Consider the following 22527-nt stretch of genomic DNA (forward strand, 5'->3'; position numbering starts at 1 on the left):
TCAGTCCAGAGAAGTGTCTGCGATCTGCAACCCACTCAAAACTTTTTTTTCCACATTTTCCATCTCGCACCACTTTCTCCTGATAATTTTGCTACATTTTCCTTTGGCTGTGTTTGTTTTCCACAATACCTCCTCAATGTATTTTTGTTATTCATAATAAAACCCTGGTTCTTTGCCCTAAGCCATTCTCCCAACTTCAAGTGTGTCAAAGCCAAATCAGACACAACAGTTTCAGCAGGTCGCTACATTCTCGTCACGTCCACCAAGACTGGTCAGCTGAGGTCACCAGGAGACGTGGCCGTGCCCCACCCATGCATGTGCAACCGTCTGGCAGCCATGTCACATGACGGAGTGGGCCCAGGGGTCCTCCCCCATAAGCAACTCTGCCTCATGCCCACCTGGTGGGCTGAGGAGGGTTTGCCTGACTATCGTATACATGCACTTAAAAAAGGTAGTGTTAATGCATAGACAGACAGAACTCACTATTATATACTGTACATGTATGTACTTGGCTCAGTAGTGTGGGGCATAGACAGACTGAGTGTAGTGGGAAGCGCGCACATCCAGCAAAAAAGCATCAGCAGGTGCCAAATCAAAAAAACTGTCACATGTAGAAGTGGGAAAGGATCCGCACACTGCTTGCAAAAGACATAATTTATTTAAAGCAACGTTTCGATCATAGGTCTTCTTCAGGCATCTTGGATAGACAGACTGCACATAGAAAATATTGAAGTTGAAGCACCAGCCTTTTTTTTAATAAACATGGTAGAATAGTCGTAAGTTACAGTTGTAAACCATTCAAGGCGCTCAAAAAAACCCAATGTAAACATGGCTTAAGGGACTTAAAACTATCATTTCACAGCAGTTCAAAAGGTCTTTACAAAAACACTATTTAAATAAATTATCAACAACAAACATTGGGACATAATTACAGAATTTCTAATAGCAAGAGAGATGTTCTTAGAACTGGACTAGTGGAAGAGGTAGAATATTCCCATGATAAGAGGTCCCTGTAGCCTCGTTGCACAGATGGACCCGCCGGCGGACCCGTTCATTCATTGCTAAAAAGACTCAACTACGGTACATTAAGTCAGCGGTTCTTAACCTTTTTTCCTTAACGCACCCCCTTACCTGTGCCCAAGACAAGCCGCGCACCCCCAACCCAAACTTCTACACATATCTACTCGCTAAAAAAGGATTCAAGTGATAAATTACAATGATTCTTGCTCGAGACATTAATCAATACCTCAATGACTTTTCATGGCGACCAAAACGCGTTTTAATATGGTTTTGATTTGGCCGAATTATAGTGTTTGCTAGCGAATTTTGGTCACAACCTCAATACAAACAAAATTCCGCGCACCCACTGAAATCTCTGGCGCACCCCCAGGGGGTGCCCGCACCCCAGGTTAAGAACAACTGCATTAAGTAACAGATAAAGTTTAGTTTAGCTTATTTGGTAGGGACAGATACATAGAATGTAGGTTGCATGACAGCCAAACAGCAAGCATCGTAGCCTATAGCAAAAAGCTAATTTCCAATGACCATCCCTAGAATGGCTTTCAAAACAATACACAAACAGCAATAACAACTAGAAATGCACTCTGAGAATGCAGACCTCCGCCAAGAAAGCTGTCTGATAGAACTTTGTTAAACTGTCTTGTCTTACTGTCACCCAGGTAAAACTTTATTTAAAAATAAAATAATAAAAAACTTATTCAAGATTTGAAAGTCGTAAAAACTCTCTCAGCAAGTGCCAGTTGAGGAAAATATCCACTTCCTGAGCGGCAGCTCCTGCAATGTTGGCAGGGCAGAAGCTGTGGTCCATGAGTCTGTTAGTTTCCTTGCTTGTGTGTGTGTGGTGTCTTCTGGCTTGTGGAGACCTTCAAAAGGAAGGCTGAGTTCTTATTTTAGTGCTATTAGTTGCACAGGAAGTAGTCTTTGAGGGGCGAGAGAAGATGGCGGATCACAGGGACACTCCACGATTTTCCCAGGATCTCCTGGCGTTGCGCACGATTCATGTTGGCCACGTCCGTGTAATGTTTTGGAAATCCAAACACCCTGTGGATCAGTCATACTTCGTTAATAACAACATTTTCTGCAACTAAAAGCACACTGGTAACACTTTCCACTGAACTAATAACATCTCTTGAATTAATTTGCTAAGCCTCACACACAAAATGTTTGAGTAGTTATTGATCAATCATTCCAGGATTTTTATTAATTCCTCCACTGATAATAAATAAGGCGTGTACTTACCTCTCCAGTTCAGTGGACCAGAGGCAGTCGTCCTCTCCGTCCATGATGACTGGCGTCATCCCCGCTGTCTTTCCCCTTATAGGGAACCTTGTAGTGATGGTCTTTAGCTTGGCGCACTGCAAAATGGAAACACAAAACTAATTCCACATGTCATCTGCCACTTGGCTGTGCATTTGAATTGTTGATGGGAAAGAAACCATTGAACTGTGTGACACGACAATTTCATCTTCTTTGTGTTTAACACATTAATGCCCCTGAACAATTAGCTCTTTTAGCATGCTCATTTCACCTCAACAGTCACCTTACAAATGACTACCCAGAACTGGAAGTTTAATAACAGCAGTAATGCACTAAGGCACACACATTTGAATAGTAATGTCATGTAATGTGGTAACACTTTATAATAATGTTCCTTAGTAAAGACTCAGTAAATAATTAACTAATGATGAATAAAACATTAACAAATGTTTTTATTATTAACTAAGTTTTATTAATGCTTTATAAAATATTTACAAATGATATATGCAAGATTTTACACACCTTATAACAGAGTATTTTATTCATTTACAAGAAACTTGTAAATGTTTGATAAATATAAAATATTAACATAGCATTTCCTAGTCATTTACAAGCATTTGTTTACATTTCCTAGTCATTTACAAACGTTTGTTAATGTTTTGTTCATCAATAGGTAATTATTTATTAAGTCTTTATAATGCTTTTTTGCATCCATTATTCTAAAGTGTTACCTGTAATGTGGGCTAACTGCTATGTAGACTTGCATGCCCTGACCTTCTTTATGTAGCCTATGCATATGTGTGCATTATATGTCAGTACTGTCTGTGCCATCCTTCCCTGTTCATATTGTTTGTCTTAGATTTCCTGTAGGGACACCTATCGCTACAAAAAAGTGACCTGAACCTGTAATTCAACTAGTAATAGTTATAGCAGTAGTCGTAGCAGCAGATATGCTTTATTTTTCCTGGAGGAAAGGTCTTCCTGCAATAAACTCTACATTTCAAAGGATCATTGATCAAGCCTGCTCTACTCCACTCCACAGCATTACGGCACGGAGCCAGTAGACCGAACGCGGTCTCTCTCACCTTGGCCGTTCGTCCAGGCTCAAGGCAGTCCTGAAGATTCACACGGTCGTTATGGGTTGGAACCAGTCGCCTGAGGAGACAGAGCAAGATTAGGGTTGGGTACACAAATACATAAATGAAGAGAAGATGGCATTCTTTTCAGTCTGTGAAGGTGTGCTGAAGAGGCCAACGACCAAAGATGACAAAAGTAGAAGTGAAGAGTTCAGATGCAAAACCCCCTAAGTGCCTTTTCAGAAAATAATCTTAATTCATTTTTATTTAATATAAAGCTCTCAAAATTGCATATTTTTTATTTTATTTATGTAATATAACTATTTATATGTATTATCAAGTACATGAATGTAAACCAAACCAACAACAGGGTTCTCTAAAAATATAGAAGTGCAGGTCTTCAGAAATGGAGTTAGGGGTTTTTGCATCTGAACTCTTCAAGTGTAATCGAAGTGAAGAGTGCTGACAGTTTCTTTCCAGCACAGGTGACTTCAAGTACGTGGTTAACCGCAGGGGTTCCCAAACGTTACCATGTTTCCAGTCAAGCACAACCCAACCCCACCCCACCCCCCCCCACCTGCTCCCTCTTTCACAATCATTGTCTAGGTCTGAGTCAGTGCCTCACTGAGATGTATAAACAACAATGATAATAGTTATGATGTTGAAAGATGCAATTAATTACTCTAATACAGTTCTAAACTAAGGGGAATATTTTTCAGATTATTTTCACATTTTCATTTTTTTATATTTTGTTTTGCTATACTTTTCCTGCCCACCTGCTGTGGCCCCCCTAGCAAAATCCCACGCCCCTCCCAGAGGCCCCCGGCCCGGCCCCACTTTGAAAACCACTAGTCTACACAGTGTCCGCCTTACGATTCAGCTTATTGAGAGCTGGTTGGATCAACATGGTGAAAACGGTGTCCATGTGTATTTTACCTGTTCATGCCAGGCAGGTTTCCCCAGAAGTATCGAGCTCTGTGGGCTGGGGAGACAGAGACGGCGTCAAGCATGACCGGGTTACACTGAAAACACAAGGAACAAAGTCATTCATTTATTTATTTTACAGGGGTTCATAGATTATGTTTGACATAGTGCACACTGCACAGTGCACCTCAAACAAACATGCGCAGAGGTGGCAAAGTAAAAGTACAAACCCCAACTCCGGTGAAGTTGGGACGTTTGGTAAACAGTGAATAAAATCAAAATGCTATCATTTTCAAAACATTCAATCTATTCATTAGATGGAGAATAGTGAAAAGACAACATATTAAGTGTTAAAACCGAGAAAAAATATTGTTTTGGGGGACATATGTACTCATTTATAATTTGATAAATCCAACACGTCTCAAATAAGTTGGGACGGGGATCAGTGAAATTTAGTAAACATCCAAATAAGATAAAACAACAAAGAAGAACATTTCAAAATTAATTGTACTGACGGACAATATAGGTGTCCAGGTATAAGATCATCACAGAGAGGCTGAGTCACTCAGAATTAAAGATGCAAAGGGAATAATTACCATAGTTATTACATACATTTTGAATTCCCTTTGATTTATCTCGATTGACTGTATATAAGGCATATTTTTGTTACTAAAATCATTGTATAGGTTCATGACATCATGAAATATATATTGGCTGTAGTCTCACTCTAGCACTCCAGGAATTAGAGCTATTGAAAATTGACCATATTAAGAATGCTTAATGCGTGCAAATGATACAGGGGTGTAACATTCTCCTAAGCACCTGAGCTCACTTGAAATAGACCCAGAAGACATGGGAAACTGTCCTTTGCTTACAGAAGTCAGCAGAAGTTGTAGAAGTCCATTCTTTTTGACAATAATAGAGCATTGCACATCCTGTGCTACAGTGAAACTGGACCATCCAACTTGTGTTAGTGCTAACTTCAAAAGTCAGCCTCCATGATGGCATGCGGGTGCAGTAGTGCATTGGTTAAGATGTTCTCACTCATCTGTAGAGTTAAATACAGTGCTGAATGGTATAAATGGCATTATATTTTGAAGGGAGATCTTCGATTACTGCCACATAGTAAGGTCAAACTGCATTCTCTACTATGTTTTAACAGTTTGGCTCCATCATAAGGACCAGCAGGTGGTAAAATGGTGGGCTTTTGGTCAAGACCTGTCACACTGTAAGCACTACAGAAAGGAAAACATTGCAAAACATGACAAGGAATACACCCACCATTTAAGCTGGTGAAATCATGTCCAAGATAGGAATTAACACTGTTTTTTATATAAAATCATCTCATCGGTTAATGTATTTAACTGTTAAGTGTTGTCTTTTGTTTTGTTTTTAGTCTTCCTCGACATTTGCTGCCATTTATTGTCCCTGTCCCAACTCTTTTGAGACGTGTTGGATTTATCAAATTAGAAATGAGTACATATATCCCCCAAAACAATATTTTTTCTCGGTTTTAACACTTAATATGTTGTCTTTTCACTATTCTCCATCTAATGAATAGATTGAATGTTTTGAAAATGATAGCATTTTGATTTTATTCACTGTTCACTTCACCGGAGTTGGGGTTTGTAGAAGTAAAAAACAAAATCTGCCAAGGTTTCTTTCCAACAAAATTAACTTCAGAGAGTAACTGGTCTACAGCGAGGAAACTGATTCTGTGCTGGTTTGAGCAAATCTGGGGTTTTTCTATTTGTTATGTATTTTTCTTAACGATTAGTCACCTCATTAGGTACAATAGAACTGTTGTAACCGCTATGTAATATGTGCTATTGTTGTACACTTACACCATACATTTACTTCTACTTTAATTTTGGCCACCTCTGGTCATGTGAAATAATAATGCATTTTAATCATCTTTTAATATGAACCCATTTATGCCTAAAACGTGCCCAGCCTAAGCCATTTTTGAGAAAAGAAAGAATTTCTTTCTTCTTTCCTGAGAATTTTCAGAAAAAATGCAAGTACTGTCAATGCATATGAACTAAGACATCTCAGCTTTTGAGTGCAATTTATTTCATTTTTATTTGTTTCAGAGGATAAGACATCTTGTATTAGCACTAGCTTGATCAGTGCTAACATTCCAAAATAAAATATCTCAGTCAGATGGGCCATGAACAATACAATTTACAATGCTGCGCGATGCAGCTACAGGCATTAGCATGAAATGGCTTATATGTATTAAATATTATTTGGGGTTGTTATATGTACATTTTTATTTTCTCCAAACTAAATGTAAACACACAATGATTGAGTAAGCTCAAGTCTGTAATGGCCTACTACCCCAGGCGTTCTTCTAAAATACTGAATTGCTTTTTTCCCACAAACCTCCAGGAAGCGGCTGATGTCACTTTTGTCATTGTTGCTCATGCGCACCACGTTCTCGAAGAGGAAGAAGAAGGGCCGGTCTTCGTCCTCCCTGGGCATCAGCATGGTCAGCATGCGGTAGTACTCAAAGAAAAGCCTCCCGGTGCCCTCTGGACCACAGCAGAGGAACACAGTCAGTCATGGTTTACCAGTGTGTCCACAGGTTTCAAAAAAGATTCGTACCCTCTGGACCACAGGACTGAATGTGAGAACAGTAGAGTAATGCCTAGCAAAACAAAATGCCTATAAACCCATACACAAGCCACTGGGTCTAACTCATTATCGAACCTCGCATCGTCTCATTTTTCTTGTGGCAAGAGGTCATTGAGGAAACAGGTTTAATTCAATATCTCACTGATGTGCGATTCAATGGTATTTTTTGCATTTGAAATCTGGATGTTGGAAGTGTCCCCCAAAAGTTGCTGTGCCTGGGCTGACGGCAGGGAAACAGCGTTTTCTCCATGGAAGTGGGGTGTCGGTGAAGCATGAGTCCACACACAAGAGGGGAGGACGTGAGGCTAGATAATGAGATGGATGCACTGGGTCTTGGAGGTCCAGTGGTGCTAAAAGGAGCCACTTACCAAAGAGTCCTTTTCGGTGAGGGTTGACCGTGCACAGATCGTTACATGGGCTTCCGCCAATCAGAAGGTCAAACTGACCCCATTCAGCCAACTGCAACATACAAATTGTAATTATTCATATTACAGGGTTCCCACTCCTTTTTCATGAACAAATTCAAGCACTTTTCAAGCACTTTTCAAGCACTTTCAAGCATCAATTTTTCAGTTTTCAAGCACCTTTGCATAGGTCGCCTACTAGTTGCCCATGTCAGGATGATGGTCATGGGAAGCGCAGCAACACACATGCTCACCATGCAACACCAATGATGAAAATTATTTGGTATGACTATGAGGGAACCACTTTAGGAACCACTGTGTTTCACTTGGTAGACTGTGGGAGGGGGGTATTTTGAGTTTTTAAAATGCAATGTCCTGCATTCTAATCAATTTTAGGGTGTCAAATGGTAAATCCCATCTAAAATCTCACTCCCTCAGAGTTTTTACGTACCGTAACAATGTATTTCTATTATTTATTTCTAGTTTGAATTGACACAAATTTCAAGCATTTTCAAGCACTTCACCAAAATTCAAGCATTTTCACAAACTTGAAAACACTTAATTGAAATTCAAGCATTTTCAAGGAATTCAAGCACCAGTGGGAACCCTGATATTATCAATACAGCACTTGTTTAGACAGTGGCCACTGGCACTGCTGCACATGAACCATGACACCAATACAATATGTACAAAAACATGCATATAAGACAAACATTCCAAGCCAGTTAAATGTAGCCTCTTACTGCAGCAGGGGTCGCTGGCGACCCTATTCACTTGCTGAAAATGCTTAACTACATCATAAAAACATTCCCATGACATTACAGAGAGCCATAGTGCTGCACTAAGAGGTTAAAAGAAGTACGTTACCTTGCTTCCTTAAGTTGGTAAGTTCTCAACTTGATACTTTGATTTGAGTTGACACAAATAAGGGCCTCAAGTTGAGTTAACTTTCAAATTTAAGTCAGCAAGGCAACTTACTTTTTAAAGATTTACTGGCTGGCAATGTTTTACAGTGTACTTTCTTTCAATATTGGTTCATACTGGTTACTTACATGCTTTCGTGTGATACTGCGTACATCCCTGATGTACTTGATCTGTCTCTCGTGCTGAATGGCTCCCACCGCCACAGAATCTCTGCAGATCTCTGCAGCAACATACAGCTCAATCTGAAAGCCCAGCTCCTTCAGCACTAAGTAGCCTGAGGGAAATATGGACAACAACGTATACATTTTCGTTGACTGGGATGGCATTGAATACCTACCTACACATGCGTTAGAGAGAGCCGTCTATTTGTCTCCTCAGGGAAATTTATTTTCACAAATTGTCAAAGCTACAAGTGGGTAGAGTAAAGACATCAAGAGATCATCAACATTGAAGAATCAAATATGCACACATGGACAAAAGCCATTCAGACGCCACAAAACCATTTAGACAGTACAAACACATCAATACATCAATTTTGAACAAGTATGAAATATACAGACTCTTAATTATACTAAAACTTATTTCAACAGCCATGGGACAAGTACAAAACAAATGGAATCAGATGAACACACGAGAAGACATACCTGTGGCAATGCCATCGAAGAGAGAAAGGACTCTGATTGGTCGTTGCTGTGGGGCGGGGATGGCAGGATAGACTCTGTGTGGGTCCTAAGGAAACACCATGAACTTTCAGTTACAAACATACCAAACAATAGGAATAGTCTAGGCAGGATTTCTGAAAAGGTGCTTATTTAAGGTCCTGAAGGCAAATCATGTTAATTTTCGGCATACAACTGATTTAGGGGTATTCAAGGGTGCTGAATCCAAATCTGCCGTATGCCGGACGCAAAAATGTACAGAAATGCCTCAAACGGGCAAAATCCAATATGGCCGCCGCCACCGTGTTAAAATCCTGCAATCACTTTTCTTTTGGACTAAATAAGGTATGAATTTGAAAATAGCACTTATTTATATGTTTTCAGACATGGGGAAAGCCATTATGTCATCAGATTTAAGCTCAGATTGGAAGACTATGCTTATGTCATTGGCTGGCAGCCATTTTAAAAGCAGAGAGCCTCATATTGTCAGCGATTTTTAACATTTTTACTAATCTTTCAAGATCCACAGAAAAAAATGCTCTTTGTCTCTGTGAACACAAATACTACAGAAACCTGCACTGAACTGTCTACTTTCACCTGAAAAAAGAAGTGTGTGTCTACCTTTTTCCATTCTTTAGTTATGGGCAGTAGAACATGGGATGACACCACAAAAAAGCACTGATTTTTGACCCCAAAATACTGCACTTCTCACTGCCCATATTTTTGCTTTAAGGACATATTGTCTTTGATAGTGTTCATGTTTGATATACAACATTTTCAGGGGGTTTGAAGGGCGCTTAATGCCTTTAATTCCCATAGTACATCAAAATGAAGGAATCCAATATGGCCGCCGTCACCAGTCTACAGTGTACATTTCTTTGATTACACAAGGTAAGCTTTTAAGTACATTATGTAGCATTAGGTTTTCATACAAGGAGAATTCATTTCCGTACTCAGATTTAAGATAGATATCAAAGGAAATTATTTCAGTGTAGACTGAATTCATGTTTGCAACAGGATATTTTCTTTTCCATAAATTGACCATTTGTATTTAAATCTCTCCCTATTTCAATTACACTTTTAATGCATTATACTATGAAAAATGTTTCCACCTCAAACCACCTCACAATGTTTCCACACCTCTTCACCCATAAAAAATAAATGTACACAAGAGTCTGAATGTCCCTAAATCGAATATTTTCTAATATTGTCCTTTGTACAATGGGAATTACTTATATATATAGAATAGAATAGATTAGAATAGAACAGAGGGAAGATAAGGGAGTGGCTGTGTGTGTGTGTGTGTGTGTGTGTGTGTGTGTGTGTGTGTGTGTGTGTGTGTGTGTGTGTGTGTGTGTGTGTGTGTGTGTGTGTGTGTGTGTGTGTGTGTGTGTGTGTGAATATATACACAAAGGACATACTCAGGCTGGTATTGCACATCAGTCATCCAAAGTTATTGCACATTGTCTTGCTTAATGTACATATTTCAGCTGAGCTGGCCACTCTGTGACAATTATAACCATTAATTACAAGGCTGGCCTTTGTTCTGTAGTATGGCAAGAATTCAGCTCAACACATTGCACTGTATCAATTATTGCACAACAACCGGAGGATGGAAGGAGATCAGGGGAACAAGAGATTGTAATGAACAGTCAGACAGTCCATGTGTGTGAAATGTGGTTTTAGTCTTTGGTCCTTACTTTGATGATACATATGTAGTGCCAATGATACATCTGTAGAGACCCAAGAACTCAGAACCAGGATAATGTCCAAGACAATGTTTTAGCTCTGTTGAGACAGTGGGAGGTTCAGAGAGGGCTAGGTCTATTCAAGCTATAGGTGTGCCTCCTGAAGGCAGCAATGATCTCTTTGGTTTTCTTTTCATTCAGAGCTAGAGAAATTTGTCTCTGTCTCTGTACAACAGGCTGCCACCTTCAGTCCCTTTTACTGTCCATACTGCAGTCATGGGTATGGATCGACTTTAGATGGGGGGCTCCGCATGCAGCCATGTGGGGATCCAGCCCTGCTGAACAGTGGAGCAGGAGGAAAAGAGAGTCTGTCTGTTATCTTCTGTTGGTAGAATTGTGAAAGTATAGACTTTAAATTGGCCTAGTTAAAATATACTGGAATGTATATCTGCAGTGTTATCAATAACGGTGCTCAGCTGGAGAGAGAGCCAAGGGCAGGCAGAAGAGCAAGTGGTAGTTTTAAGGTGCCTAGGCACAGAAATGGGCACCTCCCTGTCTTTCTCACAGCACATGAACACAATATTTAAAAATGGACTGCTAATTAACCCATTTTGTCCTAAGCCCTTTTTGGGAAAGGGTGCCCTCTTCCTATTAAATCCGCAATATCTCAGCCTCCGAAGCACATACAAACATGAAATGAGTTACATTTAAAAGCCAATACCCTCCCCTTGCATTTTAATATGTTCATTCAGCTCTAACATACCCACATAGCTAAAATCTCAAGATCCTGAAAAACCTGTATACAGTATGTGTCTCCAGGACACAAAGGGTTAAGTTATACGAGGAGGAGGTATCAAAAATCAGAATGTCCTTGCTGACTTGGAATGTCCTTTTTTGAATATTGTGTTCATGTGCTGTGAGAAACACCATTTCTATTAGCCTTGCGCACCAGCCTACGTACTTCCGCCAAGAGACTTGACTCCACACTACTTCTGATACCAGATTTCTGTGGAGCAATGTTGCCGGTAGGATTTGGCCGGTGTTCTGACAAACGGTCCTACATTGTAATTTTATCCTACGGTAGGATATTCTGTCAGACATCGCGTCAGATCAAACAACCTCCAGACCACGAATACGAAATGAAATGGTAGTAGGGATGGTCAGGACCAGGCTACATTTCTATGCCTAGGTACCTAAAAACTACCACTTGCTCTACTGTCCTTGGCTGTTGATGTCTTGTGTCGGGGGTGTCTGTGTCAGCGACATGTGCCACTAAGGTAATGTCATCAGCATACATTAAAAGTCATACTTTCTTTGTGACAGGCTCTGACTGTCCCACTAATGATCCTAGCCCTCTGGTGAAGTGATTAGTGATTGCTTTATTGTTGGACAAATGTATATGCACATACAGTCACCCTCCTCTACTCTAACCAAAATTGTTTACTTGGTATACTAAGTTAACCTATTCCTAATCACCCCTCCTGGAGTTGCTGAATTGCAGCAACTGCTTGACTCCATGTACTCCATGCCACTTCTTGTAGATGCAGTGTTGGATGAGGCAAGCACAAGTTGTGATGTGTTTGTGTGCCTTGAGAATACATGGGTTCTAAATTTTGTTTATAACCTGACTGCGAACCTAGCCGCGCACAACTCAGCCTCTGATTGTTGGAAACCGTTGTCTGTCAAAAAAAAATAGCTCACGTGGTTGGCTGCCAGTGTCTTGCCCCTCTTCATAACATTGTGTTGATAAACAATGAGAACCCATGTATAAGTGGCAGATACAGGAGCAGTGGGACTAAAGCCCTGTCCAATACCACCCATCCCACTTCGGTGACTGGCAGGAGGATAGGAAGGGGTATGTGGCCCTGACTCAATATAGAGATTTGATAATATGGGGCATTTTATGTAACCATGTGACATCTGAATTAGATAGGACTGATCATTGCAAAACATCATGTTTTACTTTGCTTTTGTTGCATTTGCAGCAAAAGTGCCATGCAGTGCATGATATTGTGTGTCCTGCCAAATCACTGGAGAGGAGGAGGTTGATAGGCCTAATGGTTGGGAATGAGTTAACATATATCAAGTCAATTCCTCACAATAACATAAACTGTTTTGATCCTTGTTCACTTTTCCACCATTCAAAGATATAATCAGGGCTCTAAATTAACACACGCCAACACGCCAAACACGGGTGAAAAATCATTTTGGCTAGTAGAAAAAAATACCTACCCGCCAATTTGGCTAGTAGCGCCCGAGTACAGTAACTTATGAACGGTAAACCGCTGCTCTGATGAACGTTATACGGCGAGATTTCCTACATTACCCATGGACACTAGCGTCACGAGGTAGCCTCCCACCGTGGGCTTTCCAGTGCATCGATCGTCAACTCCATGCTGTTGCGCGCGCCAGGATTGAAAACATTTCAGACGACCAGCCTTCTGTCAGCTAAGCTGCGCTCACACTATTCTGACAGGCAGCTCTCCTCCTATGCTCTCGTCACTTTCGTTACAACCTTTTTAACGTCACTACTGCTATTATTACTAGGCCTATATGAACCTTGCTGTAACCGGCTGCATTTTTGAAGCAGCGAGGCCCTGACCGTTTCAATAACAGGACTTACGCAGATTATGCATAGCGCTACTTCTGTTGTGTAGACGTTTTGTGCGAGTGATGAGAATGTGGCGGGGGGTAGAGCAAGGGTCTGTGTGTTGGTGAATGCTAGTAGTAATTGTAAATAGTGACGTTAAAAATGAGTGGTTGTGGAACGAAATAGCGACCAGGGCAGAGGAGGAGAGCCGACTGTCAGAGTAGTGTGACCGTAGCTGTCAGTTCTGAAATGTCTTCTGAAATGTTCAGAGTCCTGGCGCAACTAAGTTGGAAAGCCCACGCCATCGAAAAGAAAAAAAAGCAACCAACGACGAAGCTGTGGAAGTAACAAAGGAAGCGAAGATTCCCGAGATATTATTTACTTTTAATTAAACTAGGCTTCTTGTCATTTTGTTGCGCATGGTAGAGAAGAGCTCCTCCTCTCTCCTCTCCTTTTCCTCTCATCTCTTCTCCTTCCTTGGGGTGTGCGTATGTGAGGTTTTGTAGTGTTTGGCTGTGTGCTTGGTTACTGGCCTATGCTAAAGGCCTGTTATGTGAGTGGCTTGTGTGATGTGATTCAGCTGCTTTCAGAGGAATTGAACAAAAACTAATCAAATTAATTAGGCCTAAGTAACGAAAGTAAAAAATAAAGCAGAAGTTAAAAAATAATGAAAAAATATATAGCCTATAATATGCTTATTATGTAGGCATATAGTAGCCTATGCAGGTCTATAGTGTGTCTGTGTTGTAGAAACAGCTGGACAAAATGACCATTTAATTAGAAAAAAACTAGCCTAAAGCATAGTTTATTTTGGCGAGATAAAAAAAAATTGGCTAGTTGAACTTCTGTTTGGCTGGTAAGAAAAAATGTCCACTAGCCAAATTGGCTGGTGGTGGAAAAAGTTAATTTAGAGCCCTGGATATAATGTAAGTGCCGCAATAAAATCGGCAAACAATGAATTGCTAATGCACAAAATGTAGACGTGCATATTATATTTAGGCACATTCAGACTTATGTGTGTAAATTTGTCTCATATTGGAAGAGGTGGATTGAGGTGGACATATTGCATCATGTTATAATAAGCATTAAAATAAAAGTGGAAGTAGAGAAAACATTTTCATTCAAATGAACAGCTTATTGACATGAAAGTCAACTGTCACTTGTAAACATGAATTCAACCTATACTGAAATCATGTCCTTTGATATGTAATTAAGAGTCCACCTTGTCTGGTGATGGCGTCCATATTCGATTAATTCATTTTGAGGTAGGCCTATTAAAGAGGTTTTTGAGCCTAATACACAGCATATTTGAATATTTGAATTAAGCACCCTTCAAAACCCCTGAAAATGCTGCATATCAAACATGAACACTATCAAAGACACTTTGTGGGTTGAGACATGTCACCCTATGTTCCTGTTGCAATCATGAATTCAGACTACACTGAAATAATTTCCTTTGATATCTATCTTAAATCTGAGTATGGAAATGAATTCTCCCTGTATGAAAACCTAATGCTACATAATGCACTTAAGAGTTTACCTTGTGTAATCAAAGAAACGTACACTGTAGACTGGTGACGGCGGCCATATTGGATTCCTTCATTTTGATGTACTATGGGAATATACATTTATTTATACATCATATTGGCATTAAGCACCCTTCAAACTCCCTGAAAATGTTGCACATCAAACATGAACACTATCAAAGATGTCCTCAAAGTAAAATGAAAATGGGCAGAGAGAAGGCAGTGTTTTTTTGTGGTGTCATCCCATGTTCTACTGCCCATAACTAAAGAATGGAAAAAGGTAGACACAAACTTCTTTTTTCAGGTGAAAGTAGACAGTTCAGTGCAGTTTTCTGTAGTATTTGTGTTCACAGAGACAAAGAGCATTTTTTTTCTGTGGATCTTGAAAGATTAGTAAAAATGTTAAAAATCGCTGACAATATGAGGCTCTCTGCTTTTAAAATGGCTGCCAGCCAATGACATAAGCATAGTCTTCCAATCTGAGCTTAAATCTGATGACATAATGGCTTTCCCCATGTCTGAAAACATATAAATAAGTGCTATTCCCGTTTGAGGCATTTCTGTACATTTTTGCGTCCGGCATACGGCAGATTTGGATTCAGCACCCTTGAATACCCCTAAATCAGTTGTATGCCGAAAATTAACATGATTTGCCTTCAGGTGTCAACTTTTTGGAAAAATGACCCTGACTAGAATAAACATGGGGAGAAACTGCAACATGCAACTGTGTAAAAACGAGTGCACATTCCATCTTCAGGACAACCGGAGCACTTTGCACGATACTAGAGGTGTCATTTAGAAATCCAAGAAATTGAGACAAGTTTAAAAACAGCAGGAGAGGGAAAAAACAAACACTATTAGGACACTCACAAAGTGGAGTCCGCTGCTGTTTGCGAAGAAGTGCTGCACTCGCGTGCTCCAGTCTGGCCGCAGACGCAGCGCCCCGCTCTCCTCCACCGGCTCACACATGTAGCAGCTCCACGGCTCCACCTCCTTCATGCGCTCAAACGTGCCCTCGCCCACCAGGAACTCCAGGCAGTCCTTGCAGAAAGACCTGCACACACACGCACACACACGCACACGCGCACACGCACACACACACACACACACACACACACGTCAGATGTCTTAGAGGTGCGACACCAAAAGGACATGGAGCTGAACAAACTATTTGAATGTATGACTCAAAGGTGATAACATGGCAAACAAGTTTTTCTTTCATCAAAAGACCTGGAGGCATTGTGGCGCACTGTGGGTGACCCTGAAGAAGGCTTTGGCCGCTACGCGTGGGTCTCTGCCCTCATGTTTTTGAACTTAATAGCCATGTTTAAATAAAGGCTTTTTAAGATTTTTGCACAAGAAGAGTGCCTTGGACTCCCTTTTAGATAAGACATTTATATGTAGCTTTGTAAACTAAACGAGGTATAGATGGCGTGGGCTTTGAGAATGCTAATGCATAAATCCCAGTGATGTGAATTATTAAATCCATATCTTTGCTCTTTCGCCATTCAGCTCTCTCCATTTTGAAGGGGCTTTTCCAATGTTCAAACAAGCAAATTATTTGCCTGGCCAAACCCCCCTTTCATTTCAATTAGCTCATCATTTATCTGCAGTCCCATTTGTTGTTTTCACTAGTTATGCCAGCATGATATTTTACAATCAGCTAACAGCCAGTATTCAACGAGCTGCTTAGTTAACCAACGAAAGGGAATGCGCCTCGTTCTGCGCCAGTGTCGCGCGAGACTTCCAGAGCTGAACAAGCATGCTGCGCCGATAGGCAAAGTTGCAAATGCTGTTTCGGGCTATAGCCACCAGATGGAGATGGAAATGTCACCGTTTTCATTGGAACAGGTCAGTCAAGCAAAATAGTGATTGCCAAGCAATTTTATGACCATGAAAAAGTTGCATAGCATGTCTTTAAGTTGACACCTGCTGTCCACAGTGACTACTGATACTTCAATACAGGGTATTGGTTATAATCCCTGGAGCAATGTGGAGGTTGTATGCCTTGCTCATGGTCACTTCCGTGTCTTACTGGGCCAGACAGAGTGGATGCACACAGAGCCTTGTCCTCACCTGGTGCAGCTGGCATTGCTACACAACACGACCTCATGGCCCCAGCAGCACACTGTGCAGTAGGACTGGGAGCCGTCCTCGTCAAATGTGTACAGGGTCTCTGCGAAGTTTGTCTGCGGGGCACAACAGGATAGAACAGTCAATATATAATGCCTTTGTATTACAATTTTGTTAGTCTGTATGCACGTATGTTTAAGTATACCCCAAAAATGTTGATGTGTATTAGCATAACCCTAGACTAGAGAGTAAGGACAATAAAAAGTATTGAAAGAGATGAGCAGGCCTATCAGTCTAGTTCAAATGACAACTCTGCTTCCTACCTTTAAAGCATATAGGAAAACTATATGCTAACTTTGTAAATGCGAGTTTGTGTTTACCTTGCACCTCTCACAAAGACCTCCTTCAAATAGTGGATGCTCAACCTCAGGCTCATAGGATCCACAGGATATGCAGAAACCTTCAGAGGGAAAAGAGACAAGCCAGACGCATATGGTGTAAGTTTAAATCAACAGTGCAATGTGGGTGTTTTCTTGGGAGGGGTGATGCCATTACAGCCTTGAAATTCCCATGCTACCTCCTTCCAATCTACTTGACACCCTGGATACCATGGCGGAAATGTTTGTATGAGTTTCAGAGGCCAAACAAACAACAGGAGCAAAGCTTACTACTCAACAAGCGGAGGGGCGTAGTTTGTTTAAAGATCAACCGACGCAAATCCAGATGCAAAATCATGTTTTTTTTTAATCAAGCTTTAGACAGTATGTAATCTAGTTTGATCGAAAGTTTGTTTTTAAAGAAGGACAGCATTCTGCGATGACCGCTGTGATCAAGTACACATAACAACAGACATATTGTATGTAGTGTCCAATTCACAGCCATGAAAAACCACAAACCACACCCCTCCACCAACAAAATGAAAAGATGGCTTCTGGACTTAATCCTAGTTGTGATTGATTTAGTTTTGTGATAACCAGGTTAGTCTATGTTATAACCTTACTCTCAATAAATTGTAATGGCTATGTCTTAATCTGTAAGTTAAGGCTCTCGTTAATGTCCTAGCAATGTATTGATGAATAAGTATTTTCAGCAAAAAGTGAATAGGCCAGCCGGCGACCCCATCTGCACAAAGAGGCTACTTTCTGTTACATATGCAGACTTACTTTCAATGCTTCTTTCAGCGAGCTCTGCAAGGATGTGTCCTGAAACAATGTGGAGATATATTCATCGTTTATGTTCCCAGAAATCATAAAGAAGCTCCTTGCTTTTCCCAAACATTTTAAATGTACAAATTAAACTGTCAAGTCAGTGTTAACTCAATCATCATTTGTCTGACCACAGCTGCTAAAAAAATGGATGAAAAATAACTCTGCAAGTATATCAAGTTAATATTGAAAATGGCCAGTTTGAATGTTGTAATGTATCTTCATCAAAATCAACCAGAGAACTTTACAATAAAAACACATTTTCGCCATAAAATACACCATTTCAAGTGAAACCAAATCCAAGTATGGGTATTTCGTTATTTCTGGTTCTCTTTCCCCTTTATAACATTTGTAATAATGTTATTATTCAGTTACAGTGCGTGTGTGTGTGTGTGTGTGTGTGTGTGTGTGTGTGTGTGTGTGTGTGTGTGTGTGTGCGTGCGCGCGCGCGCACGAGAACACCCACAGAAGGATTCTACTTTACCTCGGTTCTTTGGCTGCGTGGTTATGGTTGTCTGGGTGGGTTGTTTCCTTCTCTTGGAGGGGGGCTCAAAATCAGTCTCAGAGGAGTCTGAATCTAAGTCCACCTCTGTAGGGAATTGTAAAATTGCAAAATTGTAATGGCTTTGTCTTAATCTGTTACTTACAGCTCTCGTTAATGTCCTAGCAATGTATTGATGAATGAGTATTTTCACCAAAAAGTGAAAAGGCCCGCCAGCGACCCCATCTGCACAAAGAGGCTACTTTCTGATACATATGCAGACTTACAGGGGTTGGACAAAATAATGGAAACACCGGTCATTTTAGTGTGGGATGTTTCATGGCTCAAGTGGACCAACCTGTTGGCCAATCTTCATTCATTGCACATTGCACCAGTAAGGTGAAGTGTGAAGGTTTAATTAGCAGGGTAAGAGCACAGTTTTGCTCAAAATTTTGCAATGTACACAACATTAGGGGTGACATGTCAGAGTTCAAAAAGGAGAAATTCTTGGTTGCACCTTTGACCGAGACAGAAAGTCTTTGTGATGTATCAAGACAAGAGCCACGGTATCCAAGGTAATATGAGCATAGCACCAAGAAGGATGAACCACATCCAACAGGATTAACAGCGGTTGCAAGAGGAACCTGTCTGAAGGGGATGTTTGGGTGACCAGCCGTGTAAGTTATATTATTGACCCTGTGGACCTCTCGATGGACCGTTCTGGTGGGAAAAGGAGAGTTGAGATCTACTGTGATTTGGACAGCTGTGGTTTTATGTTTTTTGGATACAATCCGGGTTAGCTCCCAAACATCCATTTCAGAGAATTCAGACAGCTTCCTCTTGCATCCACAGTTAATCCAGATCCTTCTTGGTGGTATGCAGACATTACCTTGGATACCGTGGCTCTTTATAAATCACAAAGACTTGATGTCTCTGTCAAAGAAGCAATAGTTACATGCGGACCAAGAATTTCTCACTTTTGAACTCTGATATACCCCCCATAATGTTGTGTGCATTGCAAAATTTTGAGCAAAACTGTGCTCTAACCTTGCCAATTGAACCTTCACACTTCACCTTACTGGTGCAATGTGCAATTAATGAAGATTGGCAGACAAGCTGGTCCACTTCAGCCATGAAACGTCCCACACTAAAATGACAGGTGTTTCCATTATTTTTTCCAACCCCTGTACTTTCAATGCTTCTTTCAGCAAGCACTGCAAGAGTGTGTCCTGAAACAATGTGGAGATACATTCATCGTTTATGTTCCCAGAACTCATAAAGAAGCTCCTTGCTTTTCCAAAACGTTTTAAATGTTCAAATCAAACTGTCAAGTCAGTGTAAACTCAATCATCATTTGTCTAACCACAGCTACTGACAAAAAAGGATGGAAAATAACTGGGCAAGTCTATCAACGCAATATTCAAAATGGCCAGTTTGATTGTTTTAATGCATCTTCATCAAAATCAACCAGAAACATAGAACTCCACAATAAAACACATTTTAGCCATAAAAAACGTAATCTCAGATGAAACTAAATCCAAGTACTGGTATGGGTATTTCGTTATTTCTGGGTTTCTTTCCCCTTTAACATTTGTAATAATGCTATTATTCAGTTAGTGTGTGTGTGTGTGTGTGTGTGTGTGTGTGTGTGTGTGTGTGTGTGTGTGTGTGTGTGTGTGTGTGTGTGTGTGTGTGTGTGTGTGTGTGTGTGAAAACACCCACAGAAGGATTCTACATTACCTAGGTTCTGTGGCTTCGTGGTTATGGTTCTCTGGGTGGACCGTTTCCTTCTCTTGGAGGGGGGCTCAAAATCAGACTCAGAGGAGTCTGAATCACAGTCCACCTCTGCAGGGGAGTCACTTTCTGAATCTACCTCAGCAGTTTCCTCTGTAGGATGAGCAAGAGGGGGAAACCGTCAAGTCATGGGTAAGCGGTTAGGGCGACAGACTTGTCTCCTCCATAACTGAGGTACCCTGAGCATGGTACCGTCCCGCTGCACTGCTCCCTTCGGGCGCCATTGAGGGCTGCCCCCTTGCACGGGTGAGGCAGAAATGCAAATTTCGTTGTGTGCAGTGTTGTGTCAAAATGACAATGGGAATTAGAGTTTCCCAATTGGGCTTTCACTTCACGTCACTTCAAGGTCACACATGGGAATTGGCACCCACACAGCATGCATTTATCAGGTATGCGATTGGCAAAGGCCATAAAAGGAGGTGTAGAAGAATACAATAAAATGTATACAATGTGCGGCTAGAGTAGTGCTTCTCAACAGGGGCAGTACAGCCCCCCCAGGAGGTGTTGGGGAGCCCTATGAGGGGCGTTGAGAAGGATACAGCCGAGTGGGGGCAGGGCTTAATTACCACTGGGGTGCACTGGTCTTTTTATTTTTCAGTACTATGGGGGTGTTGGCAGTCTTTTGATGAGGTCAAGGGGGCTTATGATGAATACAAGGGGGCGTTTGTTCAAAGGTTGAGAACCACTGGGCTAGAGAATACATCGCGTTACACAGTCTGCCATATGGTGACTAACTATAGTTTTATGCTTCAAGGTGAAATATCACATGTTGAGAAAAAACACATACATGATATACGTCTAAGAAAGTGCGTACCGTCGTCTGGGATGGTCATGAATCCAGCAGGTCCAGTGGGCTGGAAGCCTCCGAAGGCCCACGCCAGCATGCTCCTCATGCCCTCCTCCTTACTGCCCGACGCAGACGAGAACGACTTCTTACACCGCTCGCCCGCCAGCTGGACAGAACATGCACATACAGTGGGCAGCCGTGGCCTAATGGTTAGGGAGGTGGTCTTAAAGTGGAAATGAAGCACTGACAACTATTATCATTTTTTGGCGGCTTATTTATTTTCATAAACGAATGGATGTTCGTTGGACTGCACTTTTAAGTAGTTTTGCTGAAAAATGACATGTTATTACCGAGTTTCGCCACAAGGGCGCAGCCATGTTCGCCGCCTACGTAACGCGAATGGTAGAAGTTGGTGGCTAATGTAACCTTCCATTCACTTAACGTTAGCGTGTGCTAACTACAGCGCTAACTGACTCTAATCGTGGCAGTAAAATTGAAGAAGGACGAGGGGTTCATTTTACATTGTCCCTGGGTCTTCTATGTTATAGACCTACTATCAGATGAAAGAGAAATGCCAAGTGTCATTATCACTTTGTGTCAAAAAGCCTTTGCTACGAGCATGGTGGGATAGCTGCAGCCATCCACCCATTGCATCCACCATAGGACAGGAGTCAGGACTGTGGGGCTGCTCGCTCTCATAGGTTTGTAGTGACAGACCGTCACCAATAACGTCTTTTTCCTGCATTGTTGGACGCTAATCTGAAAGCCCATGTCGTTAAGTTGGCTATGTGGTTCAATTCAGTAATAGAAAATAACTTGCAAAATTGGCGGAAGTTTGGAAAGCTTTGTGAAGGGAAGGGACGCAGCCTGTGTGTGTGTGGCTATCCCATCCCCTCTCTCGTCTCGCTCTCGGAGTCGGAGGAGCTTTGGGGATTTGAAGTTGATGCCACGGGAAATGAGTACACACATTAAACTATCATGTCCTAAATTAAGTTATGGCATGCTTATTAAAGTAGCTGCATCTATTGTATTAAACTATTTTGTTATAAAAGCCGTGAATGCATCCTCAAACTGGCTGGATTGGATTTGACTGGATAACACCGATAAACGTGGGCACGTGAAGTAAAATTAATTCAGGTGCTTGGAAAATGTTGGCGAAATCATCGGAAGATGAAGGTAGGGAACTGCAACATTGCACGATTATGAAAGTGATCATGTTGGCTCATACCAAAATTTGTTAGCGACTTGTCACCTTAGCAAAAAAGCTGCTTGTTTACCTGTGGTTCATGTGATGGGATGTCTTGTCTGCTTTCATGCCTCATATTTGTTCTGTCCCACCCAAACATGTATTCTTGCTTCATTTGGGTTAAGCAAATAAGCTCATAATCAGCCACGCAAGTCCCAAATGTTTAATTCACTACTATCATAACAGCATTACCGCAGAAATACACCAGCGGCGATCTGAGCGAGTCGAGCGACGGA

The 22527-nt window shown here is 41.2% G+C and overlaps 1 protein-coding gene across 2 annotated transcripts in view; it reads right to left on the reverse strand.

The window, feature by feature from the left end:
- Positions 1 to 727: 727 nt before the first annotated feature.
- LOC134441883 (DNA (cytosine-5)-methyltransferase 3B-like) overlaps positions 728 to 22527 on the reverse strand; it is a 30681-nt gene continuing 8881 nt past the window's right edge. Inside the window, exons 7-21 of one of the 2 annotated variants that reach the window (XM_063192303.1) lie at positions 21073 to 21211; positions 20205 to 20351; positions 18468 to 18572; positions 17942 to 17980; positions 17159 to 17238; positions 16782 to 16894; positions 15576 to 15759; positions 8887 to 8971; positions 8371 to 8516; positions 7283 to 7373; positions 6663 to 6811; positions 4290 to 4375; positions 3363 to 3432; positions 2260 to 2375; positions 728 to 2061 (exon numbers count right to left, since the gene is read on the reverse strand). In XM_063192303.1, coding sequence (XP_063048373.1) covers positions 1920 to 2061; positions 2260 to 2375; positions 3363 to 3432; positions 4290 to 4375; positions 6663 to 6811; positions 7283 to 7373; positions 8371 to 8516; positions 8887 to 8971; positions 15576 to 15759; positions 16782 to 16894; positions 17159 to 17238; positions 17942 to 17980; positions 18468 to 18572; positions 20205 to 20351; positions 21073 to 21211 — 1692 coding nt within the window. In that variant the 3' untranslated portion in view covers positions 728 to 1919. Of the gene's footprint in view, positions 2062 to 2259; positions 2376 to 3362; positions 3433 to 4289; positions 4376 to 6662; positions 6812 to 7282; positions 7374 to 8370; positions 8517 to 8886; positions 8972 to 15575; positions 15760 to 16781; positions 16895 to 17158; positions 17239 to 17941; positions 17981 to 18467; positions 18573 to 20204; positions 20352 to 21072; positions 21212 to 22527 lie in introns of those variants that run through there. The other variant, XR_010033222.1, reaches the window with a different exon arrangement.

This window comes from Engraulis encrasicolus, chromosome 24, assembly GCF_034702125.1.
Source record: "Engraulis encrasicolus isolate BLACKSEA-1 chromosome 24, IST_EnEncr_1.0, whole genome shotgun sequence".
Lineage (NCBI taxonomy): Eukaryota > Metazoa > Chordata > Actinopteri > Clupeiformes > Engraulidae > Engraulis > Engraulis encrasicolus.